At 37.7% G+C, this 19,253-nt stretch overlaps 1 protein-coding gene across 1 annotated transcript in view; it reads right to left on the bottom strand.

Moving 5' to 3' along the window:
* Positions 1–3,250: 3,250 nt before the first annotated feature.
* The window catches only part of LOC102915719 (vomeronasal type-2 receptor 116-like), a 37,657-nt gene continuing 21,654 nt past the window's right edge, over positions 3,251–19,253 (bottom strand). The window contains exons 6-7 of the mRNA XM_076560364.1: positions 11,746–11,869; positions 3,251–4,158 (exon numbers count right to left, since the gene is read on the bottom strand). Of these exons, the coding sequence (XP_076416479.1) occupies positions 3,251–4,158; positions 11,746–11,869 (1,032 nt within the window). The remainder of the gene's footprint in view (positions 4,159–11,745; positions 11,870–19,253) is intronic.

Raw genomic sequence — 19,253 nt, 5'->3', positions numbered from 1 at the left:
CCTTAGGAGTTATTGGCCCATTTAAATTGTTTATCTGGTCTTGATTTAACTTTGGTATATGGTACCTATTTCCATTTCTTTCAGATTTTCCAATTTTGTGGAGTACAGGTTTTTGAAGTATAACCTGATGATTCTCTGGATTTCCTCATTGTCTGTTGTTATGTCTCCCTTTTAATTTCTGATTTTGTTGATTTGGATTCTCTCTCTCTCTCTCTCTCTCTCTCTCTCTCTCTCTCTCTCTCTCTCTCTCTGCCTTTTGGTTAATTTGGATAAGGGCTTATCTATCTTCTTGATTTTTTCAAAAAAACAACTCTGTTTTATTTATTGTTTGTGTTTTTCTTTTTGTTTCTATTTCATTGATTTTAGCCCTCAATTTGATTATTTCCTGGCATCAATGCCTTCTGGGTGAGGTTTGCTTCTTTTTGTTCTAGAATTTCCAGGTGTGCTGTTAAGTCATGAGGGTTAGATTTATCCATCTTCTTTATGTCAGTATTTATTACTATGTATTTTCCTCTTAGCCCTGCTTTCATAGTGTCCCATAAGTTTTGGTATGAAGTACTTTCATTTTCATTGAATTCTAGGAAATTTTAATTTCTTTCTTTATTTCTTCCTTGACTCATGGGTGATTCATGTGGACACTGTCCAGTTTCCATGAGGCTTTCTGTAAATTTTGTTGTTGTTGAAATCTAACTGAGCCATGGTGGTCCAATAGGATACAGGAGGCTATTCCATTTTTTTTTAATCCATTGACATTTGCTTTGTGATTGAATATGTGGTTGATTATAGAGGAAGTCCCATGGGGTGCTGAGAAGAAGGTACATTCTTTTGTGTTTCAGTGAAATGTTCTGTATATATCTACTAAGTCCATTTGAGTCATAATTTCTGCTAGGTCCCTTATTTCTCTGTTAAGTTTCAATCTGGCAGGTTCACCCAGTGGTAAGTTGGGGTGTTGAGATCTCCTACTATTAATGTGTGGGGCTTGATGTGCAATTTAAGCTTTAGTAATGTTTCTTTTATGTATATGGGTGTTCTTTTATTTGGGGCATAAATGTTCAGAATTAAGACTTCAGCTTGGTCGATCTTCCCTGCAATAAGTATGTAATGTCTTCCTGATCTCTTTTGATTGATTTTAGTTTGAAGTCTATTTTCCTGGATACTAGGATAGCTACACCAGCCTGCTTCTTAAGTCCATTTAATTGGAAAGTCTTTTCCCAGCCTTTTACTCTGAGGTAGTGTCTGTCTTTAAAGTTGAGGTATGTTTCTTGTATGCAGCAGAAGAATGGATCCTGTTTTTGTATCCATTCTGTGAGCCTGTATCTTTTTATAGGTGAATTGAGACCACTGATATTAATGGATATAAATAACAGTGATTGTTAATTACTGTTATTTTTGTTGGTAATTGTTGTGTGTTTCTCTTTTTTTGGTATTTTTTGGTGTGTGATTATTTATTGGCTATATTTTCATGGTTGCATCTAACTTCCTTAGGTTGGAATTATCCTTCTAGTGCTTTCTGTGGGGCTGGATATGTGCATAGGTATTGTTTAAATCTGGTTTTATCATGGAATATTTTGTTTGCTCCATCCATAGTGATTGAGAGTTTTGCTGGATATAATAATGTGGGTTGGCATCCATGGTCTCTTAGTGTCTGCCTAAGGTCCGGACAGGACCTTCTGGCTTTCAGAGTTTCCATTGAGAAGTCAGGTGTTATTCTGATGGGCCTGACTTTATATGTTACTTGGACTTTTTCCTTTGCAGCTCTAACTATTTTTCTTTATTATGTATGTTTAGTGGTTTGATTATTATGTGGCAAGGGATTTTTTTAGATCCAGTCTATTTGGTGTTCTGTAAACTTCTTGTACCTTCACAGGCATTATTTAAGTTGGGAAAGTTTTCTTCTATGATTTTGTTGAATATATTTTCTATGCGTATGAGTTAGAATTCTTCTTCTTCAATCCCTATTGATCTTAGGTTTGGTCTTTTCATGGTGTTCAAGATTTCCTGGATGTTTTATGTTATGACTTTTTTGACTTTAGTGTTTTCTTTGACTGATGAATCTATTTCCTCTATTGTATCTTCAATGCCAGAGATTCTCTCTTCCATCTCTTGCATTGTGTTAGTTATGCTTGCATCTGTAGTTCCTGTTTGTTTACTCAGATATTCCATTTCCAGCCTTCCCTCAGGTGTGTCTTCTTTATTGCCTCTATTTCAGTTTTCAAATCTTGGACTTTTTCATTTACCTGTTTAATTACTTTTTCTTGGCTTTCTTTAAGGGATTTACTGATTTCTTCCAATTATTTGTTTGTCTTTTCTTCAAATTCTTTAGGGGTAGTTTTCATTTCATCTTTAAAGGACTCTATTATCTTCTTCAAGCCATTTTAAAGGCCTATTTCTTCTACTTCTTCTGCTTTGGAGTGTTCAGGTCTTGCTGATATAGCACCACTAGGTTCTGATGGTGCCATATTGGTCTTTATGATGTTGACTGTATTTTTGCAATGGTGTCTACCCATCCCTTCCTCCATTCCATGCAAGTGCTGTCTGTTTCTGAGGGAAACTCTTTTGGTTCAGTTGATACTTTTGGTCTAATGTGAGGTCTTGGTCAAATCCAGGCTCTTGGTCCAATTTGTGCTGATGGAATTTGTGTCTCAGGGAGCAGAACGGGCACCAGTGGGCTCTATCTCAGGGAGCAGCTATTCCCAATGGGTACAGGGTAGGACTTGTTTTCTGTTCCCAATTGGTGCAGGGTAGGCTTATGTCTCTGTTTTCACAGGTATCACAGGGGGACGTTTTCTTGGCAAGGAGGTAGGGAAAGGGGCAGCTGGCTAGTCCCTGGGGCGGCTCCAATGGTTTGTAGGAAGTGCACAGGGTGTTCCCTCCAAGGCCTAGGAACTAGGGACCTTGTCTGCCCAGTCCAGAAATGGGGCTTTACCTGTTCCCAATTGGTGCAGGGTAGGCTTGTGGCTCTGGTTTTCACTGGTGTGACAGGGGGCTATTCTCGTGGCCGTAACTGAACTTTGAATATTTCTATTGCCCACAAATTTATAAGTAACAAGAATAACTAAATAAAGTGAATTTTCAGCAGTAGCTTCTATTTGAAAATAGATTGTCTATATGTGAGACACAGTGAGGGGCTCGTCTATTTTTTTTAAATATGTATTTCAGAAATCTTACTGAAACGCTGAGTAAGTTCAATTTTTACTATACTAAACTAAAGGATTTTATGAAAAAGACTCAATTCATTAACCAATCAATTTTATCTGGATTTTATTTTGTTCTTAAAATATTTCAAAGAGTTTTCATCAGGTTTAACAAGAATAATATAGCACTTTGGGAAAAAGATGCATCCTAGCAGCCCTGCACTGGAAGTCAAGATGGAGAACATTTCCACAGCCACCATGGCCTTGTCCTTGGTGCTGTGGTAGACAGGGAGGAAGGTGACCCAGACACTGCAGAACACCAGCATGCTGAATGTCAGGAACTTGGCTTCATTGAATGTGTCAGGCAGGTTCCTGGCCAGGAAAGCCAGAGTGAAGCTCCCTAGGGCCAGGATCCCCAAGTATCCCAGCACACAGTAGAAAGCAGTAAATGAGCCCTTGTTGCACAAAATGATGATGTGACTCTGTTCAGAGTGCGCATCTGCCTCAATATAGGGAGGTGAGGTTCCTAGCCAGACTCCAAGAAGAATAAACTGGATCAGGACACAGATGGGGATGACAGAGTTATGGATGCCTGAGACAAGCAGCCTTTTCATTGTCCTTCCTGGCTTCAGGGCTCTAAAGACCAGAATTACAGTTATAGTTTTGGCCAAAACAGTGGAAAGAGCCAGAGTGAACACAAGTGCAAATGCAATTTGCTGCAATATGCAGGAGGCTGTGCTTGGGTGGCCAATGAAGAGAAAAGAACATAGAAAGCAGAGGAGGAGGGAGATGAGCAGGATGAAGCTGAGTGTCCGGTTATTGGCCTTAACAATGGGTGAATCTTGGTGTTTGAGAAAGATTCCCAAAACTACAGCTGTGCTGACAGAGAAGCACAGAGCTGTGCAGGCCAGAGCCTTGCCCAGAGAATCCTCAAAGGACAGGAATGTCACTGATTTGGGAAGGCAGATGTTTCTTTCAGGGTTTGGATACTCTTGAAGTGGGCAAGGGATACAATCCTGCTGATCTATGGGAAGAAATGAATAAACATTTAAGCTTCTACAATTATTTACACTTTGTACTTCAGCCATGAGAGCACTGAGGTTGTGTGTAGCCTTGCTCATTTGGCCTTACTATCATGTCAAGAAGGAAAATAACTCTTTAGACATCCCCTTCCTAATGTCTGCCATGAATACCTCATGATATGCCATGGGCTGACAAAATTATTCTTCTTTGTCTAAGGCAATGAAAATAAATTTGTAATCTACTTGTTCAACTGAAGTAAAACTGTCAAGTAATCCTTTAAAGAATTCTCAACTTAAGCCATACCAGTTTGATCAGACTTCAACTGTTCAGGTGTGTAGTCAGAAAGTTTTGTATGTGTGTCCCAGCCTGCTGGTGGTAGGGACAAATCTCTCCCACTTGTGTCCCCCAAGTAAACACACAGAGGCTTACATTAATTATAACTCTATGGCCACTAACTCAGGCCTATCATTGACTAGCTCTTACACTTAACTCAGCCCATTTTTGTTAATCTACATGTTGCCAAATGTTCCATGGCTTTACCTGTGTGCTCCCTGGACTGTGGGCTGGCTTCTGCTGACTCAGCCTTCCTCTTTCTAGAATTCTTCTTGTCAGTTTATCCCAACTATACTTCAAGCTTGGCTACTGGCCAGTTAGCGTTTTAATTATCAACCACTCAGAGCAACACATTCACAGCATACAGAAAGATATTCCCCATCACATATGCAGGCAAACCAGTCAGAACAGTGATCCCCTGTTATACCAAAGGCCAAGCTAACAGCCAGAAGGACAACTTCCAACTTGATCAGGGATTGCCAACTAGACCAGAGGTCAGACCAGCTGCCAGAAAACCTGGCCACCAAGACTAAAAAACTAAAGAGCAAACAGAAACAGAGAAAGAAAACAACCAATGAATGAAGAGAAACTTTGAATTCAGGGACTAGAACTAATCATTCCAAACCCAGATGCCTAAATGCCAGTGAAAAAATACAATAAACAACAGCTAAAGCATTATGACCCCACAAAAGCCATCCATCCCGTGATATCAAGATCTGAATATTTCAACATTGCCAAAGCAAAAGAAAATTACCTTGAAACAACTTTATTGAATATGATAGAAGCCCTTAAGGAAGAAATGAAAAACTCCTTTAAATTATTGATGAAAAACTAATTGAAAAATTAGATGAAATTAACAATTCCCTTAAAGAATGTCAAGAAAGCCAAGAATAAAACAAGCTGGTGGAGAAAAGTATCCATGGCATCAAAATTGAAATAGAAGCAATAGCAAAACCACAAACTTAATAATTTCAAGAAAAAGAACAATCTGAGTGAGCAAACGTGAACTACAGATACAAGCAGCACCAACAGAATGCAAGAGATACAAGATGTTGAATGCAAAAGAAGTAGTTTCATTGGGCAAAGAAAAATACTCAATCTAAAAAACTCTTAACACAAAACATCAAGGAAATCTGGGACACTGTGAAATGACCAAATCTAGCAATAATCAGAAAAGAAAAAGGAGAAGAATCTCAGCATAAAAACCTAGACAATACATTTAACAAAATCATAGAAGAAAATTTCCATTACTTAAAGAAGGACATGCCTCTAAAGGTACAAGAAGTTTAGAAAAAACACACAACAACAAATAGATTAGATCAGAAAAGAATGTCCTCACATCACATAATAATCAAAACACTACAGGTATAGAACAAAGGAAGACTACTAAAAGCTGCAAGGGAAAAAAGGCCAAGTAAAATATAAAGGCTACCTATAACAATTACACACGACTTCTCAAATGAGATTCCAAACCACAGAAGGGCATAAACAGATGTCTTGTAGATGTTAAGAGACAACAGACAACAGCCCAGACTACAACTAGTGAAACTATCAAAAACCATAGATTTAAAAACCGAAAGTCAAATTTAAACAATACCAACCCACAAATCCAGTCCTATAGATGCTACTCAAAGGAAAACTCTAACCCAAGGAAGTTAAATAACACCCACAAATACACTAGCAATAGTTAATCTTTCATCAATAAAATCAAAAGAAGGAAAACACACACACACACACACACACACACACACACACACACACACACACACTACTATCACCAGCACCAACAATTTAATAACAACAATTACAATCACTGGTTATTAATATCTCTCAACATCAATGGACTATATTCCCCAATAAAAACCATACTGGCTGCATTTTGTATCCATCCATCAGAATGGAATTAAAATAGGATCTATCCTTCTGTTGTATACAAGAAACATACCTCAACATTAAATATTCCCTCAGAGTAAATGATTGAAAAAATATTTTCCAATTAAATAGACCTAAGAAGCAAGCTGATGGAACTATCTTAATATGTAACAGCATAGGCTCATGCAAAAGCTAATCAAAAGAGATGAAGAAGGAAGTTTATGATTGGAAAAAATCCACCAGGATGACATCTCGCATTTGAATATCTATGCCTCAAATGCACATTTGTGCCTTTTGTGAAAGAAACAATTCTAAAGCTTACATCACACATTGAACCCCACACATTACTAATGGGAAACCTCAACACCACACTCTCACCATTGAATAGGCCATCCAGATACAAACTAAACAAAGAAATAATGGAATTAATAGACATTATGACTCAAATGGACTTATCAGGTATCTACAAAACATTTCACCCAAACACAAGAGAATATATCTTCTTCTCAGCACCTTCTCCAATGAGCCTTCTCCAAAATTGACCATACACTTGGGCACAAGGCAAATATGCATAGCTATAAAAATATTGAAATAACCCTCTGTATCCTATCAGACCACCATGGATTAAGCAAGATTAAGCCTACAAACTTAGGAAAACTGAAGTCTTGACTTCTTGACTTCCGGGTCAAGGAAGAAATAAAGAAAGAAATTAAGCCTTCCTATAACTCAATGAAAATGAACACATAACATAGGTAAACTGATGGGATACAATGAAAGCAGTACTAAAAGAAAATGCAGAGCACCAAGTGCCTGCATAAAGAAACTAGAGAATTTTCATACCAGAAACTTAACAACACACTTGAAAGCTATTGGACAAAGACAAGAAGGCCTACCCAAGAGGAGTAGATGGCAAGATACATCCAAATATATAGAAGAAGCACAGAGTACACCAATAGACAAGAGCAGAAAAGAAAATCCCTACAGCATACCATTACTAAAACACTAACAAAGACAAATATTTTAGAATAAATTTTAATTATAACAAAAAACATAATAAGAAGGTGTGTTGAAAGCTACAAGAGAAAACAAAACACAAGGCAAATATAAATGAAAATCCAAGAGAATAGAAGCAGATTTCTAAATGGAATCCATGGGAGCCAGAAAAGCCTAGAGCAAAGCATGTCAAGTCCTGAAAGACTATGTTGGCCAGCCTACAGAAATGTATCCAGCAAAAATATCTGCCTAACTGAAGGAAAAATAAAAACTTTCCAAGACATAAACAGTCTACAAAATCATATCCACCAAACCAGAATTAAAGAAAATATAGGAAATAATATTTGAGACTGAAGAAAGCAATGACCATAGCAGAGAGATGGTGGAAAGAAATAAGAAGACATAATTATTTCAACATAAAACACCACTGAGAACACAAAAAACAACTCTAATTTCAATAGCAGAGTGACCACAAATAACACAAGTTTCTACAATTTCTTAAATATCAATGGCCTCAATTCTTCATTTAAAAATGTGGACTAGCTGAATGGATCATAACACAAAATTCATCTGCCTGTTCTCTACAAGAAACATATCTTGATTTTAAAGATAAGCACCACCTTAGACTGAAACAATAGGTGAAATACAGTTTCATACATTCATGAAGCAAGCATGCATGCCTACCATAACATCTTGCAAAGTAGATTTTAATTTAAAACTAATTGGAAAAAAGTAAAACAGGAAACTACATTCCAATGAAGGGAAGAGTTTATCAAAAAGACATTACAGCTCTACACATGCATGCATCCAATTCTGGGGAAGCTAATTTTATAAAAATTGTACTGCTGTGTTTAGTGACACAGTAACAACAATCTACTAGTAGTGTGTGAATTCAAAAGCCCACTTTATCCAAGAGACAGGGCATCTGGGAAAAAATAAAGAGAAATATATCAGAATTAAGTCACATCTCAAATTTCCTGGACTCAACAGATATCTACATAGTATCCCCCACAAACTGCAAAGAAAATTTAGTCTACTCTTTAAAACATGGGAGCTCTTCAAAAATAACCCAAATCATGGAACACAAAACAGGTATTTACAAATTCAAAAAGATTGAAATACCTGTCCTATCTTATGCCAATACAAGAAAACTTAAACTTGACAGCAAATATATCTCTAGTAAATACACAGACTGCTTGGAGATAAAACAACTCAGTACTTAATGATGAATGAGTCAAAGAAGAAATCAAGACAGAAATAAAAATTTTCCTGGATGTTTATCTGTGGATTCTGTGGAGTATCCGATGCAGATAAGCACTGGAGGGCTCCTGTTGCAAATCACCCTCTGGAGCGATGGAAGGATCTTTCTACTAGCACGCGGAGGAGACCCAATCTAGGGTTGGCATGGCCCTGGGGTTCTGTTTATGTCTTTCCTCAGGACACAGAGGTTCCTCTTTGGATTCCTGAGCACCGACCGTGCCCTGTGGCTGCTGCTGAAGCCCAACATGACAGAGACCTAATGGGTCTTCATGAAAAAATCTACCCTTCTGATGCCAATGGAGATTGAGAGAATGGAATAGCAGAGAAGGAATGATCAGAAGGTGGAAATGCAAAAAGAGGGAGACTCTAGTCATGGAGGTAAGAGAGAGATAAATACAGGTGAAGGAGGGAAGAGAGTGAAATAACAGTAAGAATGTCCAGAATAAGTGATGTGATCTGAAAAGGAAAATGGGATAGGGGAACTTTAGGGAAGAGGAAGGGAAGTAAATTCAGAAGAAGGAGGAAGGTGGGAAAATATCAGTAAGGATGTCAGAAAAGCCACAAAGACTCATAATATTACTATACCTAGAAAAACTCTACAGTAACATTAATTCTCTTTATACTGATACATAGAGGTCTAGTAAACCTTTCTCCTCTGGGCTGATGCTCCTCCCTCCAAGAACAAGACTATGAACACAACACCAGGCGTGAGAAGCTTCCTTTGGAGTTGTTGTCCAGGGTTGGTGAAGGGTTCCCAAAGCATACCGCCTGTCGCTGTTGCCCTTTTTCATCCTACAAAGTTGAAAAGTGAGTCCCTACTGCTGACAATACAATGTACTTCAGAAACAGAGCCCAGAAACCCTTGAGGTGGAACTTACATGAATGCTTTTACCCTGAGGACTGGTTTCACAGTACCAGAAGACATCATGCAAGCTTCCAAATGATGGAGATAACCAATAGTCCTAGCCTACTATGTCCACTAAGAGCCATTTCAATGACCAGCATAGCACAAAACCCTAAGGGTGTGGTAGTGGCCTGCATACCTTGACAGTATTCAACAGCTCTTTAAATAGGACTCAAGACCCCTTTCCAATAAAGAAACCATTCCTATACCTGAAACCTAATTACTCAATGATAGTGAAGTCATGATTATTACTAATTTACTAAACCAGCATAATCTGTAACAACAATCTGTAAATGTTTGTTCTGATACCCATAGATAATTGTAGTCTTCACCACACATACTCCCAGCAAGAAAACTTCTCTTCACAACAGATGAGACCATTATAGACCAAACAAATGCAGATTTGTGGAGGGCATCTCAAGTGGATAAATCTCCAATACCATTCCCAAACCTAGGGCTCACAGAACATTTTCAGATTAGGATATGGAAAGATGGTAAAAATTGAAAGTTCGGGGATTTTTCTGTGAGATTGTGTCTCCTAGTAACATCATAAGCTAAACCCATAAGTCCTACCAACATGACCACCTAGATATGTGGAACTGACCAGGGACAACAGCAACAGACATGCCAAAGTATTCAGGAGAATGACCACATGCCCCAACCCTACCCAAAGAACAGGATGCAACTACAAAATGTTGAGAGGGGGAGAAATGGTCTTCCCCAGGGAAGAGCACATACCAAACGGTCAGCCCTAAGAACATATATGCAAGTAATGTCATACAGAACAATCCAGTTAGTTATATTAGTAATTCATGTATATACATATATGATTGTAACCCAATCAATAAAAAAGAGGCTGTTAATGTGAAAGAGAGTAATAAGGTGTATATGGCACTTTTCACATCAAGGAAAAGGAAAGAGAAGTGACACAATTTCTTTATAATTTCAAAATCAAAAGAAAAGGAAACAAAAACCAAATGCTTGATGTAGCAATTGCTCTAAGAATCAGGGTAGGTGTTAGTGTATATATAACTCTGTAGAGAAAAGCACTCACCATGCAAACCTGATAACCTGATTCTGAATTCTAAACACATGGCAAAGTCAAGGAAGATGCCCCAGCTCCACAAAGGTGTCTTCTGTCCTCCACATGTGAGCTGTGACACATACATGGATGCACACATGCACACACACACACATCAAAATAATCAGAAAGAGTTATTTTAATAACCTTTCTTTACCTGAAGACATCCACTAAGGAATTAAATATTTCCAGTTATCCTGCCCTTATGATGATGACAATCACAGAGCACTCTGCCAATAATTTGACCTATGGTAACATTAGCTTTTAGAAAACTAAATTCTATTTAATTAATCTCCCTGAATTTCATTTGTTGTGATAACACATTCCATTTGTTATACAGTTCCTTAAGTGTTAGTTTTATTGAAGCCAGTAGTTAAATAGTAGATTGTCATCATTATCAGAATTTCATATTTTACTTTCACCAATTTTTCTTTATGTTATCTTTCATTATTTAAATTGTAATATAATTACCTCATTACCTCTCTTCTCATTTTTCCTAATCTCTCTCCTGGTCTCAACATAGTTTGTTTTTTAATAAATTTATTCCTCTTTTTCATTAATTGTTGAATTGTGTGTATGCATGCATGCATGTATTCCTAAATACTACCTGTTATGTCTATATAGTATTAGCTGTATATATGATCTAAGGGCTCACCACCATTCCAGACAAAGATCTAGAGGCAGCGTGGCCTTCCTTTACAAAGACTTGTTTTTCATACTATGTTTGATATTCTAAATGAAAACTGTAAGTGTTGAAAAATTAATTCTATGTATGGTACATTTAGGAAACAGCCCCACATGTACTTGTCCAGGAATTATTTTCAGGAAAGAATCATTTATTCAAGGAATACACATGCATCCTGGACACTCGCACACCTCATATTGTCTGGCAGTACATAGCATGGATCACTGCAAGAGCTGAGATGAAACTACCATGTAATGAAAGGCAGTTTTGGGAAGTGGGGATGAAGATGACACAATAACATAAGGGCTGCCACTCAAATGTTTACACATTGTGTGGCATCAGCAGTGATTACTAATGAATATGGGGATGAGTAGAGAAGATATTGCTGCATCACACCATGGTCATGTCTTAGTTTTCTCCTACATTCACAAACAGATTGAGGAAAATATTAATTCTCTACCTGTCTCGTTGGAAATGTAACTCTCTGGACAAAGCACACAAGAAAAACAACAGATCGGTCTTTCATCTTCCAGAATTTTCCAGAAACCTGGACCACAGCTCTGTGTACATACAGATTGAGGAGTCTGAGGGCAACACAGAAAAAAAATCTTCATAATTTTGTGCATCAGTCACAGCCTTAAAATATTTTTAAGCTAACCTACTTAAACTGCAAGCAGACTCTGAAAATTATACATATTTATGAGTTACTCTGAAGTCTCCATATGGTAGTATAGAATGAAGAGTTGAAATTATCACACTTTCTGATGCTAAAAGTTCGAAATTTCTTTATGGTGTCCCAACTGTGACTAACTTCTGCTAGCTTTTGTGACATGTGTAGGACATCTGTATATTCTCTCCTGTGAGACAGCATGCCAGAAATCCTTCCTTGTATGAATTATGAAACAGCTGAGTTGTCAGACATAAACCCAGTCAGACCTCTCTATCAACCTTTATCTTCCCAGCTTATAGTCACAACCATTCAGTCTGATTTAGATTTATCATGAAAGAGCATATAGCCATTGGTGGATGGCCACAGCTTCTCCTGACACCATCATATGTTGATAGTCCATAGACGCTGAATTATGATCCATTACTGTGACTTTTATCCTTGACTCTCCATATCCAGAATAGTGCTATGTTTTTTCTTCCAAACATTAGCAATATCGTCACTTAGAATTTTCATCAATTGACTTCTTAGTTAATCACTTAACAACTTTACTTCTGAGAGTCTACCAGTGCAGATTAGGCTAAGAGGTGAGTCTTTATTCTCATAGCCAATCACCCCAACCTCTAGGCTTTGGGCCCAGGGGCACATTCCTGCACCCCCACACCACCATCCATTGAAGTCCCAGTATGAGGCCAGCAGGCAGGTCTCTTGCAGGCAGGTCAGACTACCACCATCCCTCACTGGATCCTATAAGTAAAAGCCCCACCCCACCTCCTAAACCCACTCACACTCTGAGACCATGGCTGATTCCTGAGACACAGAGTCTATCAATATTAACTGGACCAAGAGCTCTGATTAGAATAAGAGTTCCCATTGGACCAAGAGTATCAATCAAACTAAGACAGTCTCCCTCAGACACAGACACCACTTGAACCAAGTAGAGGAAGAGATGAATAGACACCAGTGCAAAAATACAACCAACAATATAAAGACCAATATGGCAACACCAGAACCTAGTGGCTCTACATCTGCAAGACTTGAACATTCCAATGCAGAAGAAGCAGAATAAATTGATTTTAAAAATGACTTTAAGAGGATGACAGAGGTCTTCAAAGAGGAAATGAAAATTCCCTTAAAGAAATTGAGGAAAGACAAACAAAAAATTAGAATAAATCAATAAATCCCTTAAAGAAAACCTATAAAAAGCAATTAAACAGGTGAAGGAAACAGTTCAAGATTTAAAAACTGAAATAAAGACAATAAAGAAGACACAAACTGAGGGAATGTTGGAAATAGAAAATCTGAGTAAATGAACAGGAAACAAAGATGCAAGCATAAACAACAGAATACAAGTGATGGAAGAGAGAATCTCTGCCATTGAAGATATGATAAAGGAAATAGATTCCTCAGTCAAAGAAAACACTAAAGCCAACAAAGTCATAACACAAAAATGTCCAGGAAATCTAAAACACCATGAAAAGACCAAACCTAAGAATAATAGGGATAGAAGAAGGAGAAGAATACCAACTCAAAGGCACAGAAAATATATTCAACAAAATCATAAAAGAAAACTTTCCAACATAAAGAAGGAAATGCCTATGAAGATACCAGAAGTGTATAGAACACCAAACAGAGTAGACGCCCAAAAAGTACCCTCAACACATAATAGTTAAAACACTAAACATACATGACAGAGAGAATATTAAGAGCAGCAAAGGAAAAGGCCAAGTGACTTATAAAGGCAGACCCATCAGAATAACACCTGATCTCTCAATGGAGCTGATGAAATCCAGAAGGTCCTGGACAGATGTAATGCAGACACAGAGAGACCATACATACCAGCCTAGACTAATATACCAGCAAAACTTTCAATCACCATAGATGGAATGAACAAGGCATTCCAAGGCAAAACCAGTTTTAAACAATACCTATCCATAAATCCTGTTCTACAGAAAGCACTAGAAGAAAAATGCCAATCTAAGGAAGTCAGATATACCGACAAAAAGACAGGCAATAGTTAACCCTGCAGCAGTGAATCCCTAAGAAGAGAAAAACACACACACTACCACCAAAAGATAACAGGAATTAACAATCACTGGTCATTAATATCCCTTAATATCAATGGACTTAACTCACCTATAAAAAGACACAGGATAACACAATGGATATGAAGTCAGGAACCATCCTTCTGCTACATATAAGAAACATACCTCAACTTCAAAGAAGACACTTTCTCAGAATAATAAATAAAATAAAAGGCTGGAAAAAGACTTTCCAGTCAAATGGACTTAAGAAGCAAGCTGGCGTAACTATCTTAGTATCTAATAAAATAGACTTCAAACTAAAGTCAATTAAAAGAGATCAGGAAAGACATTACATATATATCACTGGAAAAATCGACTAAGATGAAGTCTCAATTCTGAACATTAATGCCCCCAAATACAAGAGCACACACATTTGTAAAAAAAAAAAAAATTACTAAAGCTTAAATCATACATCAAACCCCACACTCTAGTAATGGGAGACTGCAACACCCCACACTCACCAATGGACAGGACTCCCTGACAGAAATTTAACAGAGAAATAAGGGAATTAACAGATATTATGACTCAAATGGACTTAATAGATCTCTATACAACATTCCACCCTAACACTAAAAAATATATCTTTTTCTCAGCACACAATGGAACCTTCTCTAAAATCAACCACATGCTTGGTCACAAAGCAAATCTCAACAGACATACACAAAAAATTAGAATAACCTCAGGTATTTTCTTAGACTGCCATGGCTTAAAGCTAGATTTCAACAACAATAAAAATTACAGAAAGCCTACAATCTCATGGAAACTGAACAATGCCCAACTGAATCACCACTGGTCAAGGAAGAAATAAAGAAAGAAATTAAAGACTTCCTACTATTCAATGAAAATGAATGTACTACATACGTAAACTTATAGGACACCATTAAAGCAGTGCTAAGAGGAAAATTCATAGCACTAAATGCTCACATAAAGAAGATAGAAAAATCTCATATTAGTGACTTAACACTATACCTGAAAGCTCTAGAGCAAAAAGAAGCAAACTCACCCAGGAGGAATAAATGCCAGGATAATCGATTGGAGAGCTGAAATCAATAAAATAAATACAAAGAAAACAATACAAAGAATCAATGAAACACAGAGTTGGTTCTTTGAGAAAATCAACAAGATAGACAAACCTTTATCCAGACTAACAAAAAGACAGAGAGAGGGAGAGAGAGAGAGAGAGAGAGAGAGAGAGAGAGAGAGAGAGAGAGAGAGAGAGAGAGAGAAAGAAAGAATCCAAATTAACAAAATCAAAAATGAAAAGGGAGACATAACAACAGATAATGAGGAAACCCAGAGAATCACAAGGACATACTTCAAAAACTTGCACTCCACAAAATTGGAAAAGCTAAAAGAAACGGACAATTTTCTGGATAGGCACCAAATACCAAAGTTAAATCAAGACCAGACAAACAATTTACATACCTCTATAACCCCTAAGGAAATACAAACAGTCATTAAAAGTCTCCCAACCTGGCCGGGTGTGGTGGCACATGCCTTTAATCCCAACATTTGGGAGGCAGAGGCAGGCAGATCTCTGTGAGTTCAAGGCCAGCCTGGACTACAGAGAGAATTCTAGGACAGGCTCCAAAGCTACACAGAGAAATCCTATCTGCAAAATAAAGTCTCCCAACCAAAAAAAAAGTCCAGGACAAGATGGTTTCAGTGGAGAATTCTAACAGCTTTTCAAAGAACATTTAATACCAATATTCTTCAAATTGTTCCACATGATAGAAACAAACGGAACCTTACCAAACTCCTTTTATGAGGCTACAGTTAGCCTGATAGCCCAACCACACAAAGCTGCAACAAAGAAAGAAAATTACAGACCAATCTCCCTCATGAACATTGATAAAAAAAATACTCAATAAAATATTGAAAAACTAAATCCAAGAACACATCAAAAAAGTTATCTACCATGACCAAGTCGGCTTCATCCCAGGGATGCAAAGATGGTTCCACATATGAAAATCTGTCAATGTAACCCATCATATAAACAAATTGAAAAAAACCACATATGATCATCTCATTAGATGCTCAAAAAGCCTTCTACAAAATCTAACACCAATTCATAATAAAGGTCCTGGAGAGGTCAGGAATACAAGGAACATACCTAAACATAATAAAGGCAATTTATAGCATGCTGACAGCCAATATCAAATTAAATGGAGAGAAATTCAGAGCAATTCTACTAAAATCAGGAAGAAGACAAGGCTGTCCACTCTCCCTATATCTATTCAATATAGTACTTGAAGTTCTAGCCAGAGCAATAAGAAAAAAAAGGAGATCAAGGAAATACAAATTAGAAAAAAAGAAGTCAAACTTTCACTATTTGTGGATGATATGATAGTATACATAAGTGAACCCAAGGAACTTCTGCAGCTGATAAACACTTTCATTAATGTGGAAGGGTACAGGATTAACTAAAAAAAAAATTAGCTCTCCTATATACAAATGATTAAAGGGCTGAGAAAGAAATCAGAGAAACATCCCCTACAATAGCCACAAATAATATAAAATACCTTGGGGTAACTCTAACTAAGCAAGTGAAAGACCTGTATCAAAAGAACTTTAAGCCTTTGAAGAAAGAAACTAAAGGAGATATCAGAAAATGGAAAGCTCTCCCATGCTCATGGATAGGTAGGATTAACATTGTTAAAATTTCAATCTTACCAAAAGCAATCTACAGATTCAGTACAGTCTCCATAAAAATCCCAACACAATTCTTCAGAGACTTGGAAAGAATAATACTTAATTTCATATGGGAAAAAAAAACAAAGACAGCTAAAACAAACCTGTACAATAAAGAAACCTCTGGATACATCACCATCCCTGACCTCAAGCTCTACTCTACTATAGAGCTATATTAATAAAAACAGCTTGGTACTGGCATACCAGTCAATTTAATCCAAATTGACATGTGGATTAATGGAATCGAATTGAAGACCCTGACATTAATCCACACACCTATGAAAAATCTGATTTTGGACAAACAAGCCAAAACTGTACAATGGAAAAAAGAAAGCACCTTAAACAAATGGTGCTGGCATAACTGGATCTCAACGTATAGAAGATTACAAACAGATCCATATCTGTCACCATGCATAAAATTCAATTTCAAGTACATCAAAGACCTCAACATAAATTCAGTTACACTGAACTTGATATAAGAAAAAGTAGGAAGAAGTTGTTGTTGGAAATTTTCCTGTGTCATGACTGGCTGGTGGTAGGGATGAATCTCTCCCACTCATGTCCCCCAAGTAGACACACAGAGGCTTATATTAATTATAACAGCTTAGCCTATGCTCAGGCTTATTACTGACTCACTCTTACACTTAAATTAACCTATAATTCTTACCTATGTTTAACAATGTGGCTTGGTACATTTTCTCAGTTCTGCCTTGTCATCTTGCTTCCTTTGTGTCTGGCTGGCAACTCCTGATTCAGCCCTTCCTCTTTCCAGAATTCTCCTCATCTGCTTACTCTGCCTATACTTAATGCCTGGTTACTGGCCAATCACCATTTTATTAAACCAGTGTACAAGGGTATTTTCCCACAGCAAGTAGTCTTGAATGCATTGGCACAGGAGTAAACTTCTTAAATATAACACCAGAAGCACAGACACTGAGAGCAACAATTAATAAATGGGACCTCCTGAAACTGAAAGGTTTTGTAGGGCAAAGGACAAGGTATCTCAAATGAATAAAAGGCATTTAAGGAATTGTTCAATCTCCTTAGTCATCAGTGAAATGCAAATCAAAACCATCTTATACCTGTCAAAATGGCTAAGATCAAAAACGCTGATAATAGCGTATGTTGGAGAGGATATGGAGCAAGGGGAACACTCCTCTACTGCTGGTGGGAATGCCACTTGAATAACCACTATGGAAATCAGTGTATCAGTTTCTCAGAAAATTGGGAATCAATCTTCCTCAAGACCCAGCTATACCACTCTTGGCCATGTACCCAAGGAATGCTCAATCATACCACAAAAACACATGCTCAACTATGTTCATAGCAGCATTATTCATAATAACCAGAACCTGGAAATAACCTAGATGCCCCTCAACTAAATAATGGATGAATAAAATGTGGCCCATATACACAATGGAGTACTACCCAGCAGTAAAAATCAATTACATCATGAGGTTTGCAGGCAAATGGATGGAACTAGAAAATATTACCCTGAGTGAGGTAACCCAGACTCAGAAGGACAAACATGATATGTACTCCCTCATAAGTGAATACTAAATATAAAGCAAAGGATAACCAGACTACAGACCAGAGCTCCAGAGAAGCTAGCTAATAAGGAGGACCCTAAGAGGGATGCATGGATCACCCTGTGAAGGAGAAATAGATGAGATATTCATGAACAAACTGGGGGGGGGAGCTTCATCTGGTAACTAATGGATACAGATGCAGAGATCCACAGCCAAGCACCAGGCCAAGTTCTAGGAGTTCAGTTGATGAGAGAGAAGAGGCATTCTATGAACAAGAAGCATCAAGATCACCACAGGAAAACATACAGAGACAACCAAACTAAACTAGTGGGAACTCAGGAACTGTGGACTAATAGCTGTGGAGCCTCCCTGGATCACACTAGGCTTTCTGCATGGGAGAGATAGTTGAATAGGTTGAACTGTTTAAGGGGACCCCTGGCAGTGGGATAAGGATTCATCCCTGGTACATGATCAGGCTTTTTGGAGCCCAGTGCCTATGATAGAACATCTTACACAACCTTGGTGCAGGGGGAGGGCTTTGGACCTGTCTCTACTGAATGTGCCAGGCTCTTCTGACTCCCCATTTGAGGGCTTGCCTTGGAAGAGGGAGGAATGGGGGGGTGGGTTGGGAGGGAAGGCTATGGGGCGAGAGGAGGGAGGAGAGGGAGATCTGTGGTTAGTATGTAAAATGAATAGAGAATTTCTGAATAATAAAAAAGGAGAAGAAAGAAAGAAAATATATATTTATATTAAAAAACAACTATATTTCTAACAACTTTAATATTAATATTTTTGGAAATTGTGTTTGCAAAGATATAATTCTGCCCTTTCCTTAGACATGCTTCTTGCCATGATTGGAAATCAGGGTCTGTCTCATAAATATCTACATATTAATAGGTACATGGGGCTGGAGAACCGGCTCAGCAGTTCAGAGTGCAGGCTGCTCTCACAGAAAAACTTGAGTTTATCTCCAAGTATACCAAACAGGCAGCTCACA

Source organism: Peromyscus maniculatus, chromosome 23 (assembly GCF_049852395.1).
Source record: "Peromyscus maniculatus bairdii isolate BWxNUB_F1_BW_parent chromosome 23, HU_Pman_BW_mat_3.1, whole genome shotgun sequence".
In the NCBI taxonomy this organism is placed as follows: Eukaryota; Metazoa; Chordata; class Mammalia; order Rodentia; family Cricetidae; genus Peromyscus; species Peromyscus maniculatus.
Note: the sequence above shows the minus strand (reverse complement) of the source record. Positions and strands in the feature narration are given on the sequence as shown.